This window comes from Musa acuminata, chromosome BXJ2-1 (assembly GCF_036884655.1).
Source record: "Musa acuminata AAA Group cultivar baxijiao chromosome BXJ2-1, Cavendish_Baxijiao_AAA, whole genome shotgun sequence".
NCBI classification, from domain to species: domain Eukaryota; kingdom Viridiplantae; phylum Streptophyta; class Magnoliopsida; order Zingiberales; family Musaceae; genus Musa; species Musa acuminata.
In genome coordinates this window covers 10,135,566-10,148,679 of record NC_088338.1, presented here as the reverse complement: position 1 = coordinate 10,148,679, position 13,114 = coordinate 10,135,566, and the positions used below count along the sequence as shown (strand labels likewise).

The 13,114-nt window shown below is 36.9% G+C and overlaps 2 protein-coding genes across 2 annotated transcripts; both read left to right on the top strand.

Moving 5' to 3' along the window:
* The first annotated feature begins 1,326 nt into the window (after positions 1-1,326).
* LOC135598862 (glutathione S-transferase U17-like) lies at positions 1,327-2,341 on the top strand. Its single transcript, XM_065093277.1, has 2 exons — positions 1,327-1,699; positions 1,800-2,341. The coding sequence occupies exons 1-2, from the start codon at positions 1,373-1,375 to the stop codon at positions 2,151-2,153; spliced, it is 681 nt and encodes a 226-aa protein (XP_064949349.1). The 5' UTR covers positions 1,327-1,372; the 3' UTR covers positions 2,154-2,341.
* Positions 2,342-9,778: 7,437 nt separating this feature from the next.
* On the top strand, positions 9,779-10,917 carry LOC135598861 (glutathione S-transferase U17-like). Its single transcript, XM_065093274.1, has 2 exons — positions 9,779-10,188; positions 10,290-10,917. Exons 1-2 carry the CDS (start codon positions 9,811-9,813, stop codon positions 10,635-10,637), a joined length of 726 nt encoding a protein of 241 aa, XP_064949346.1. The 5' UTR covers positions 9,779-9,810; the 3' UTR covers positions 10,638-10,917.
* The last annotated feature ends 2,197 nt before the right edge of the window (positions 10,918-13,114 follow it).

The following is a 13,114-nucleotide window of genomic DNA, read 5'->3' as shown; positions in this document are numbered from 1 at the left end:
GCTTTGCCCATTGCAATTATACATCTATTTTTAAAATTTAAAAATAAAATTATTTTTTATATTTTAAATTATTTTTGATTAAAAATAATAAAAATCGAATAATTGGAACTGAAACAAACAGATCAATTTGGAAGCACACAAGTTCTCTCAAGGTGGTCATGCTTCACACAAATACATCTTTCTTGTTCTCTCCTCACAACCAAACATAAATAAGGCATTTCAAAATGGGTGCCATGGTCATGCTAATGGTTGTAGAGCACACTTATAATGAAGATGAAAGCCCTTCACTCCAATTAGTAGAAAGAAAGATTATTTTGGGGATCAACAAGCATAAAAGTATATATATCATAATATAATGGGGTAGACATCTTAAATGTACAAATACTCTAACATTCTTATATTCATCCAAATTTATGCAACAGATTGAATGATATCCATAGGATACACAACTTTGACTGACACATGTCTCTTGATTATATAATCTTCCCACTCAAGATTTCCTAATAAAAATACACATGAGTAGATAGGTAAAAGTTTTTATGTAACTAAGAATGAAGACTGAAAAGTAAGAAAAACACAATTAACTCATAAGAAAAAGACCAATTCCCTCTTGATATGAGGAGGTTTCAATTGTACGAGAAGACCAATTCTCTCATGGTCTATAAGTGACTATCCAAAATGACATCAACAGAGGTAGAATTGTCAAATCTTAACTTAATTTTTTATAAAAAAGAAAAACATAATTAACTCATAAAAATATATTAAAAATATTAACATGTGTTATAAGAAAGGAGATGAACTATCAAGATAGGTTGGTACATTAAAGGATTGAAAGACTTAGATTATACATATTAGGATTGACTCATAATTTAAAACTTAAATAAGGGATTTACTCGACAATACAAAAGTCATCTTTAAAACAATAAAAATAATTACAAAAAAAAAGAACAATGATAACAATAGCAAATGTAAGGATATATATATATATATATATATATATATATATATATATATATATATATATATATATATATATATATATATATATATATATATATATATATATATATATATATATCGCGAGTCAAAGGTTCTTGGTCAAACAGGGAGTCAAAGGTTCTTCATTGTCCATGAAAACAAAATTTGATGAAGCCGACATTTATGATGACATCGCTTGCGCCAACAATGAATGCGGGGACTCCCTACGTCGTCACTGCAGACGCTTTATTTCTATCGCAATTCATCGCTGCCTTGTTGCCCAAGATGGACAGCAGCTTCCAAGAAGCATCACCCCTTATTATATATACGAACGAAGCCTAGGCGTTGCTGCCTCTCATACCGAAGAAGGGAGAAGAAGAAGAAGAAGAAGGCAATGGCAGCGGAGGCAGGAGAAGTGAGGCTGATAGGGGCGTGGCCGAGCCCGTTCGTGCTGCGCCCGAGGGTCGCCCTGAACCTGAAGGTGGTGGAGTACGAGTTCCTGCAGGAGAAGTTCGGGGAGAAGAGCGAGCTGCTTCTGAGATCCAACCCTGTGTACAAGAAGATCCCCGTCCTCCTCCACCACGACAAGCCCGTCTGCGAGTCGATGATCATCGTGGAGTACGTCGACGGGGCCTGGGCTAATTCCGGCCACGCCATCTTGCCGGCCGACCCCTACGAGCGCGCCCTCCACCGCTTCTGGGCCGTCTACATCGACGACAAGGTTCGCATGCCTCCATCAATTTCTGACGTCTGTTTTCTTGGTCTACAAATTTTCTACGATCATCGACATGAATGATGATGCCTGAATCCTCTGCACGCAGTGGTTCCCGTCAATGTTCGGCATCGCAAAGGCTGAAACAGAGGAGGCCAAGGCCGAATCCGCAGAGCAAGCGTTGGCCGGGCTGAAGCTGCTCGAGGAGGCGTTTGAGAAGCTGAGCAAGGGCAAAGCCTTCTTCGGCGGGGACACCATCGGTTACTTCGACATCGCTCTCGGTTCCTACCTGGGATGGGCGAAGGTGATCGAGCAGATGACCGGCCTCAAGTTGTTCGACGAGGAGAAGACGCCTCTGCTCGCGGTTTGGGCGGAGAGGTTCTGCACCCATGAGGCCGTGAAGGAGGTGATGCCGGAGACGGAGAAGCTGATGGAGTTCGCCAAGATGCATCTGGGGAAATAGAAGGAGTCTCCTGCAAATTAAAGACAAGGAATCGTGGTGGTCACTTGGAGTGGCTTCAGGATCTCGCTGTTGTGGTGAAATCCGTGGAGAATAACGTCACCGACAGTAGTTTTCTGTGAGGTGGCCTTTTTGTGTTTGCTCATGATGTTGTGTTGGTGATCAATAAAGGATACCACCATCTTGCTGGATTCGATGGGCGATCTCCAAACGTTGCTTTGCTGTTTTTGTTCTCATAGGTTATCGTCGGCACACAACTACCGATCTTCCGAATGCCGATGGCGAGGCCGACAACTGCTTTTGACAGCCGCCATTAACGCCGCCATCCGAGCCATATATTTCGATCATTGTCTTGTTCTTATGTCTCACTTCCCACCGTTAAATACGAAGTCAGACTTTGTTGTGTCACGGTAGAGTTCGAAGAGGAGAAGAGGCAACAGCTACAAGCGGAGAAGAGAGTGACATCTGTTTTTAAAGTTCGAAATATACTCGTACATATAGCTGGTCTTATTTGTGTGGGGATACTAATGTAAGTACTTATTAAAAAAAAAGCTAGATGATTAATGATATCTTATCATTAGATAATAATTCTATAGTCTCAATTGTATATTTGATCCTTAGACTTAAACATCAAAAGATGTCTTATTTGAATACTTTATTTTTTAATATCAGACTAATATGTACGAAAGTTTCGGATCTAGTACAAATGACATTGAGAATGACAGCTAGAGATAATTGAGTATCAATAAAATATCATCTACTTTTCATATCATGAGAGAAATATCTTGTATGTTCTCACTCATACAGATCTCTAGCCAAGGTCAATCAGATTATGATGAATCCGATAAACGTGAGATTTAAATTAAGAGATAAGTTCTTCGGAAGAATTCGATTAAAGTAAGACTCGGAAGAATTCTATATGAGCCTGATAGTACCATACACGATATATGATCTTTAGGATAGTAGATGGATGATTGACTATTGATATACAGTCAATGAGAGCAAACATATCTAGTTGATTAGATCCCTGTACTATTTGAGGATTATGACGTAGTTGCCTAGTATGTCAATAGTTGATAAGTTGAATGAATTATTATACGGATAATAATTCACTAAGTCAGAAGAAATTATGATATGTGCAACTCATAACTAGCTCGGTATTGGGCCTAAAGGGTTAGACACATATAATGGATAACACGACGAATAGAGTATTAGATATGAGATATATGATAAGCTCATATTTTAATGGATCCTTGGGAGAGACCAAATAGAGCTTATAATTATTATTCGATGGTGATCTAATATCTATTAAGCTATGGGTAATTGGATAGAGATCTAATACCCAATAAGAAGGATCCATTAAGGTTAATTAAAAGAGACTATAAATAAGAGTTGGGACTTAGTAGGTTATAGGTTGGACCCCTTTTAGTTGCCACCCTCCTCATCTCCTCCCCCCTTCTTCCTCCATACCACTTGCCCCTCTCTATTGCAAGAGGACAATAAAAGGGATTGATCCCTTCTTGTCTACTACTACGTGGTAGTGTGCAATCATGAGTAAAGAACATGCTGAACGAGGAGGTACGTCGTTGTAGCATTCATCGTGTCGATCACCGCTAGAAAGGTGTTTGTGAGAGCTCCTTTATCCATAGACTAGGATCTGTGATCTTTAGGGGATATATGAGTTCTCTTAGGTGAGAATGTCTCACACCCTTTATGCGGTTTTTATCGTTTTGAGTTTTACGCTCTCGTTCATCGTACGATGATCTGATAAAATTGTTTTGGGAAACTATTTTTTGTTTTTATTTTTCGCTCAACATGTGATACTATCTAAGGTTTTCCAACAAACTACTTAAGCCACATAGAGGGAGTCAACATAAAAGATGGAATATGGAGCGAAGGCAGGAACCTTTTTCTTGGACAGAGGTCATGAACATGAACTCTTATAGAGGTAAGATGGGATCATATCGTCCGATAGGTCCCTCATTTTGATAGAGTAGACTTATCCTACATGGTACTAAAGACGAAGGGAGTTTCAAGGCATATGTACCTTATTTTGATGAAGTATTTGATGGAGGAACTAAGGTGACTCAACTTGCGAATGTGAAGTTGGGGCCAGAAGGCCTTGGCATAGCATAAGAGGATGCAGATGTATATTCTCTTAAAGAATATGCCACAATATTATCATTTAAGTTACTATGAAGGAAGTGGTGCATAGTGGATATTGTGTCGGTGGGGGTAGAGACCCATGATCCAAATAATGGTATAATAATTTCAACAAAGTTGATGTACTTCGGGAGCTGCTATACGAGAAACTATCCTAGAGTTATAGTTCGTTCGGGTGTGACCTAAGAGCGGGTGGACGAAGGTCTGCCAAGGGTGTGAACACAATCAAAGATGGCAATGTTACTAGGAGATGACATAGTGTAGCGGATCATGGTGGAACAATTCGAGGTAATACAACACACACGAGATAGGTTCGACGAGGGATTGTGTCATATAGAGGTATGGTCGAGAGCTATTGGGAGCTCCACATCGGTGAACTAAAAAACTTTTAAGATAGCCATTATATATATATATATATATATATATATATATATATATATATATATATATATATATATATATATATATATATATATATATATATATATATATATATATATATATATATATATATATATATATATATATATATATATATATATATATATATGATGACATGTGTATGAATGGCAAAAAGATAATTTCAATAGTGGTGGCATGCTAATTATAGATTACCCCATATAATTAGACCTCTTTAACATCCCGATTCCTATACTTCAAAAATTTACATTAAAGTTTTTATAGTTATGAAAGTGAAACATTTAACCTTATTTACCTTAATGCTTCCGGTTTTACCGATGGAAGATACAATATGTGACATCATGTGTATGAATGACATAAAAACGATTGGCAAAAAAAAATTTCAATGGTAATGGCGTTGGCTTTATCGAGGTTGATTCAAACATCGATGATAAGGAGGAAGAGGAGGGAGGTAAGGCATTTGTGTCGGCCCCGAACCACTCTGTCTTATCTTCCTCCTCCAACGCCACTCTATATTTGCATTGATGTCAGAGAAGGAAGAAGAGGTAAGTGAGATATCTACATTAGCGTAATACTCAAATCCTTGGATGGTCATTTCATCTAGTGGCACGATGGATTCGAGGAAGGGGTAATGGGTAGCGAGAAGGAGGGAGAGGTTGCAAGCATGCTCGGTGAAGACGCACGCCTACTTCAAGCTCTCAAGCTTTAGTTGGCATGCGAATGGTGTGTATGCCCCGGCCATAGCGACATGGTTGTCGATTGACTTCCAAATCAACTTTGCCCATAACTAGAGGGGATTTAATCAGATGATAAGAAAGGCAACAAACTCTCATCCTCTTTCCCACTCACCTCTAGTGCTATGGTGGTGGGGGAAAGTATCATAAAGATGGTAGCAATGGAAACAATGAGCGAGATGATGAAGAAATGATGGACTGCTACATTGTAAGTAGCTTTCGAATTGGGAATCGTCATTTTGGCTAGTGTTTTGAGATCAATCAACTGCATCCACTCTACCTCACTTGCCTCCTCTTCCTCCTCCCTCCTCATCATTGGTGATGCAGATACCTCACCCACCTCTTCTTCTTCCTCCGGTGCTGATGCAGATGCAAAGTGATGCTAGAAGAGGTAGAGTGATGCACTACTAATGTAGATGTCTCACCTCCCTCCTCTTCCTCCTCTGACACCAACACATATGCTTCATCACTCTACCTCATCTTCCTCCTCATCGTCGATGTTCGAATTGATATTGACAATATCGACTATTGTGTTATTATCATTGAACACCACAACAACAACCACCCACTGTGCCATCGTTCATCACCACCATTAAAATTATCTTTTTGTCCATCGTTTTCATATCATTCTTATGTGAACTATCACGTATTGTATCTTATATTGGTAAAGCTGGTAACATTAGGATTAATGAGGGTATCTATTTCACTTTCATAATTATAGAGATTTTAATATAATTTTTTTAAATTTAAAAACTAGAATGCTAAAGTGATCTAATTACATGAGATAATTTATAATTAGCCCACCTACTATGGTACCACTCCCTTATGGAGGATCGATAGACATTACCCCTAACATATTGCCTTATTGATATGGAGGAATTTCATACATTAATTAATATAAATTATTTATTATAAAATTTTAAAATTATATGGATACGTCAATTTTGATTATTTTAAAATTTATTATTTATTTGTAGCAAAAAAATAAAATTTTTGAATGAACACTAATTTCACTAAAAAAACCTTTACTATAGCTAAATATCTTTTTTTTTCCTGCTAAATATTTCTACAAAGTATGCCTTTTTTTAGATTGACATTAAAAAATATTTTTTAATAAAAATATTATTATGTGTGAGATGAAATGAAATGAACTAAGAGATTCTTAAAATTGATAGAGTTATATAAGGTTGATTTGGTATATGATCTGATATATAATAATCCTAATTAATTTGATCAAAATTTATTAATATTCAAAATTTGACATATTATTATACCGAGGTGGACAAATTTTTATATGACAGTCAAAATAAAAAAAGATTGAATCAGTCAAACTATAATTTGATTAAATGAAGATGAATTTTCCCCCGATAGATAGACACAGGTGGGTAAACTATCTTGTAATAAAAAAGATGAACTTGCAATACGAATGTATTGCATGTTTGAAGCCAAGATTATATATTAACTATAACAAAGTTCATGAAAACCAACTGTACGTGCAATATGAATGTGCAATATGAATGTAGTAACGAGGGCACAGTTAGAAGGAGGCATATTTCATACCAAGAATATGAACAAAACCCTTACATTACCTGCAAAATTCTCAAAAAATAATCTTGACATCTCACATGCACGAAGGATGATAAGGAACATGTTGGTGATCAATCACTATCCGATACCTATCACCACGTGGAGACAACATAGAAAGAAAAGATCTTAGTCACCCTCTTTGCTCTATGGACAATAATCCAATGGAAGTAGTTTGGGCTTGTCTCTCCTTCACCTATATGGATAAAACGTTAAAAGGTGACATTGGGGTAGATACAAACTATCCCCTCTATATATAAGGAATAAAAGGTGACTCTCGGCATAATCCCGATGGACTTTTTTTTTTTTGAGAAAAATCAATATCCAAAAAGAATCTCGGACTAACTAGAATGTTGGAGGGACCGAGTCAGGAAACTTCTCTCAACATTGGTCTTAGTACATGTAACACTTCGGAGGATCGAATTCCCACCTCGGAGCCACTCCAGAATCACCTACACTCTTATGCTTTCGGGTTTGGACAATATCGGGTTGACTCAGACGTCGACAACAAAATCCCCTAACAAAGGACAAGCAAATTTAACAAGTTTTAATTACAAGAAAAGAAATGATTTTACAATAATCATGTATTGCACGCGCAAATGATCCATGCACATGCATAATAATAATGTCATTTAGAGGAAGCGAACAGATCCTAATAATTTATACATGCATCTTATCATTCATTATGTTACAATTGGTTCACTCGTATACTGCTGTAACGTGATGGACAATGACCATTCATTCATGGCGTTTGATGATTAATGCAAATAAAAAAAGAAACAACTTTGGAAAATGAGGAATATATAGTATGATAGTCATAACTTTCTCACCCTCACAAAGTAGAAAACGGTGTAGAATAGTCATAGATGATTGCTACTAAATAAACGAAATACAAATTATCATAAGCGAAGAGTGTACGAGAATAAAGGGTCGTAACTTATATATATTATATCCTTAATTTTCTTTATAAATCAAGATATCTTGGGCAGATATTTGAATTGTTTATTATTTTCCTTGTAATGATTTTTCATTTACCTCTTTCAAATTTCAACTTTGCGTCATTTATTTCTTGAATTGGTTTAAGAGATTTTAATTAGAGCATAAACTGTATTTGGTGAAGACGAATGCATTAAGAAAAAGTAGGTGAAGGTGTATGTACTTTGTGTACAAACATTTGGTGGTAGTCTTTGATTACCATTCGATTCGGCTTCTGTAGGTCACCGATTTCAAATCAAATTAGAATTAGTCCTATGTATATATATATATATATATATATATATATATATATATCACGTATACAACTATGGTACAGAGACTAAAATATTAAATTTAAATAAATTAATATGGATTCAAGTCAAAAGAGATATTTAGTTGGTTTAAAATTTTTAAAAATTTATTTCTTTATGCCAGCTTTGCCCATTACAATTATACATCTATTTTTAAAAATATAAAAATAAAATTATTTTTTTTATATTTTAAATTGTTTTTGATTAAAAATAATAAAAATCGAATAATTGGAACTGAAACAAACAGATCAATTTGGAAGCACACAAGTTCTCTCAAGGTGGTCATGCTTCACACAAATACATCTTTCTTGTTCTCTCCTCACAACCAAACATAAATAAGGCATTTCAAAATGGGTGCCATGGTCATGCTAATGGTTGTAGAGCACACTTATAATGAAGATGAAAGCCCTTCACTTCAATTAGTAGAAAGAAAGATTATTTTGGGGATCAACAAGCATAAAAGTATATATATCATAATATAATGGGGTAGACATCTTAAATGTACAAATACTCTAACATTCTTATATTCATCCAAATTTATGCAAATCTAAAAGTTTTTATGTTACTAAGACTGAAGACTTAAAAGTAAGAAAAACACAATTAAATCATAAGAAAAAGACCAATTCCCTCTTGATATGAGGAGGTTTCAATTGTATGAGAAGACCAATTCTCTCATGGTCTATAAGTGACTATCCAAAATGACATCAACAGAGGTAGAATTGTCAAATCTTAACATAATTTTTTATAAAAAAAGAAAAGCATAATTAACTCATAAAAAATATATTAAAAATATTAACACGTGTTATAAGAAAAGAGATGAACTATCAAGATAGTTTGGTACATTAAAGGATTGAAAGACTTAGATTATACATATTAGGATTGACTCATAATTTAAAACTTAAATAAGGGATTTACTCGATAATACAAAAGTCATATTTAAAACAATAAAAATAATTACAAAAAAAAAAGAACAATGATAACAATAGCAAATGTAAGGATAAGATGTGTTGCATCAGACAAGTGATTGATATCCTGCTAGGAGGTTTAGGAAATGTCAACCCCAAGTCTCACTTTCTGTGAATGGTGAATACAAGACGAGGTAGCATGGGAGGCTCCGTCCGCATCCTAATCTGTTGTTGGCCGTGTGCTGCAGCTGTTCTCGTGCTGCTGATATGAAATCATTGTATTCGTCAATGTTTCAATGGACTTAATATAGGTTGATAATAAAGAAATTTGATTCCGTAGTCATCGGGTATATATATATATATATATATATATATATATATAGGTGGACTTGGTCAAACATGGAGTCAAAGGTTGTCCATGGAAACAAAATTTGATGAAGACGACAATTATGAGGGCATCGCTTGCGCCACAAATGAAAACGGCGACTCCCTACGTCGTCACTGCAGACGCTTTATTTCTATTGCAGAAGCTTCCAAGAAGCATCACCCCTTATCCTAGAAACGAAGCATGGGCGTTGGTTGCCTCTCATACCGAAGAAGGGAGAAGAAGAAGAAGGCAATGGCAGCGGCGGCAGGAGAAGTGAGGCTGATCGGGGCGTGGCCGAGCCCGTTCGTGCTGCGCCCGAGGGTCGCCCTCAACCTGAAGGGGGTGGAGTACGAGTTCCTGCAGGAGAAGTTCGGGGAGAAGAGCGAGCTGCTTCTCAGATCCAACCCTGTGTACAAGAAGATCCCCGTCCTCCTCCACCATGACAAGCCCGTCTGCGAGTCGATGATCATCGTGGAGTACGTCGACAGGGTCTGGGCTAATTCCGGCCAGGCCATCTTGCCTGCCGACCCCTACGAGCGCGCCCTCCACCGCTTCTGGTCCGTCTACATCGACGACAAGGTTCGCATGCCTCCATCAATTTATGACCTTTGTTTTCTTGGTCTATAAATTTTCTACGATTATCGACATGAATGTTGATGACTGGATCCTTCTGCACGCAGTGGTTCCCGTCAATATTCGGCATCGGAAAGGCTGAAACAGAGGAGGCCAAGGCCGAATCCGCAGAGCAAGCGTGGGCCGGGCTGAAGCTGCTCGAGGAGGCGTTTGAGAAGCTGAGCAAGGGCAAAGCCTTCTTCGGCGGGGACACCATCGGTTACGTCGACATCGCTCTCGGTGCCTACCTGGGATGGGCGAATGTGATCGAGCAGATGACCGGCCTCAAGTTGTTCGACGAGGAGAAGACACCTCTGCTCGCGGTTTGGGCGGAGAGGTTCTGCGCCCACGAGGCCGTGAAGGAGGTGATGCCGGAGACGGAGAAGCTGCTGGAGATCGCCAAGATGCGTCAGTAGAAATAGGAGTCTCCCGCAAATTAAAGACGAGGAATGTATTGAGAATTGATTCAGAGTAATTGAGGCCGTGAAGGAGTGCATGCTTGTTTTAAGTAGTGACACATGATCTTATAAGTAGTGACACATGATCTTATAGGATAGTTTTTGTACCTAATTCAATCATATTTTATAAATAGAATTATAATTCATAAAGCATGAAAAATATGTGTACTTGATAATATCTTATTAGTGTTTTATGTCTTACCTTTTGTTTAAATATTATATCAATTTTTTTGATTGACAGTATTTTTGGAATGGCTTCAGGATCTTGCTGTTGTGGTGAAATTTGTATAGAATAATGTCATCGACAATACGTTTTGGCCTTTTTGAGTTTCCTCATTATATTGTGTTGGATACCATCTTATTGGATTCGATGGGCGATCTCCAAATGTTGCTTTGACGTTTTTGTTCTCATAGGTTATCATTGATAGCAGATAAGATTTCTCCAAATCCTCTATTCTATTTGAGGGAAATCTTTCCTGATAATCTGTATAAATAGAAGAAAAACATGTTGATGCAACATAGTATCAGAGTAGTAAAAAATAGTGAAGCTGCACAGCTTCTCCTTTGTTGCTTTGCATCGATTCAAGATTGATATCCTTGATAGGAACATCATTTTACGAGGGCATGATAATCTGTATAAATAAGAGAGGGACATGTTAATACATTTAAGCTTCTTTACTTTTTCAATAAAACTTCTTCAATAATTTTTCTTATCTTTTATTCTTTTCAACAATCATCGGCACACAACTACCGATCTTTCGAATGTTAATGACGAGGCCGTCAATTGCTTTTGACAACCACCATTAACACCACAATCGGATCCATATATTTCGATCATTGTCTTGTTATTTTATCTCACATCCCACCATTAAATACGAAGTCAAACTTTGCTGTGTCATAGCAGAGTTCGAAGAGGAGAAGAGGTAACAGCTTGAAGTGGAGAAGAGATTCCGGAAGTGAAACTCATCATGGGGTGGGCGATCCCGTACGTGGTGAGGGTGGGGATAGCGCTGGGCCTTTAGGGAGTGGAGTATTAGTTGTTGCAGCACGAGTTTGGGAAGAAGAGCAAGCTACTTCTGCGATTCAACACCGTATACAAGAAAATCCTCGTTCTCCTCGACCACGGTAATATTATAAATTAATTTATAATAATTACCTAGATAGTTATCATGTCCTAAGTAGTTATAGGTATATTCTAAGTAGTAACCCATGATCTAGAAGTTATAGGGTAGTTCCTATACCTAACTCACTAATAGGTGACATGATGGAGTGAGATAGTTATCACTAGGTTCTATCGATAAGACTATAGTTCATGAAGCAAGATAGAGTATGTGCACTCAGGAATATCTTATAAGTATTATATGTCTTAGCTATTGTTTAAATACTACATCGATTTTCTTGATTGAAAGCATTATTTTTAATTATATCATAGTATTATATTTTATTATTTTGCGTGCTCTTCCATCCTCAACATTTGTGGTATTAGAGCAAAGTTTTAATCTGAACTAGACATTATGACTTTCAATGACAATTCCATGTCTCAACCCTTTATTGTCATCTTCTCGGGCAAATACTATGAATTTTGAAATATCAAGATGAAAACTCTATTCAAGTCTCGGGATCTTTGGAACTTAATAAAGAATGGATATACAGATCCAAATGAAGAAACCAAGCTGAGGGAGAATAGAAAAAAAGACTCAAAGACATTATTCGTCATTTAACAAGTTGTACATGAGATAATCTTCTCAAGAATTACAGCAGCGACAATCTCAAAGCAAGCTTGGTTGATATTTCAAAATGAATTTCAAGACTCATCAAGGGTGATTATGGTAAAACTTTAAACCCTTCATCATGAGTTTGAAATGTCAGATCTAGGTTTACTACACTATTTTCTTAGGTTGGAAGTAAAGCAAGGATTAGATGGAATTTTTATTTCACAAAGATCATACGGGTTGGGTTAGAAAATCCCCCTTGACGTCGACCTTTTATACAGGACTCTTAAGGAGACTATAACCTACCCCGACCTAACCTCAAAATGACCTTGGATACTCAAGGGGCCACCATGAAACCACTTTGGCCAATGCATTCCCAGTAGCGACTCCCTTGCTCAGACACTAAAAGGGCCACCTGGATAACTATATGCCTTCAGGATTAAATCGAGTCGTATTGGCTATTGGTTTATGGTATCAAGGTATCATAAGGTACAAACAAAGTTCATCAATGAAGAGAAGATGCCTCTACTTACGAGGTGGGTAGATAGATTCTACACTCACGAGACAATGAAGGCGATGATGTCAGAGCCTGAGAGGTTAGAGGAGTTCGCTAGGATGTGTCGCCATATCCAAAGCTCCTCTTACAAACTAAAAAAATCTTTATGATGGCCACTATATATATATATATATATATATATATATATATATATTACACTTATCAAT

Coding starts and splice junctions, on each gene's coding strand:
- LOC135598862 (XM_065093277.1), top strand. CDS start 1,373: ATGGCAGCGGAGGCAGGAGAAGTGAGGCTGATAGGGGCGTGGCCGAGC. Junction 1,700..1,799: donor CCGTCTACATCGACGACAAG/GTTCGCATGCCT, acceptor CTCTGCACGCAG/TGGTTCCCGTCAATGTTCGG.
- LOC135598861 (XM_065093274.1), top strand. CDS start 9,811: ATGGGCGTTGGTTGCCTCTCATACCGAAGAAGGGAGAAGAAGAAGAAG. Junction 10,189..10,289: donor CCGTCTACATCGACGACAAG/GTTCGCATGCCT, acceptor TTCTGCACGCAG/TGGTTCCCGTCAATATTCGG.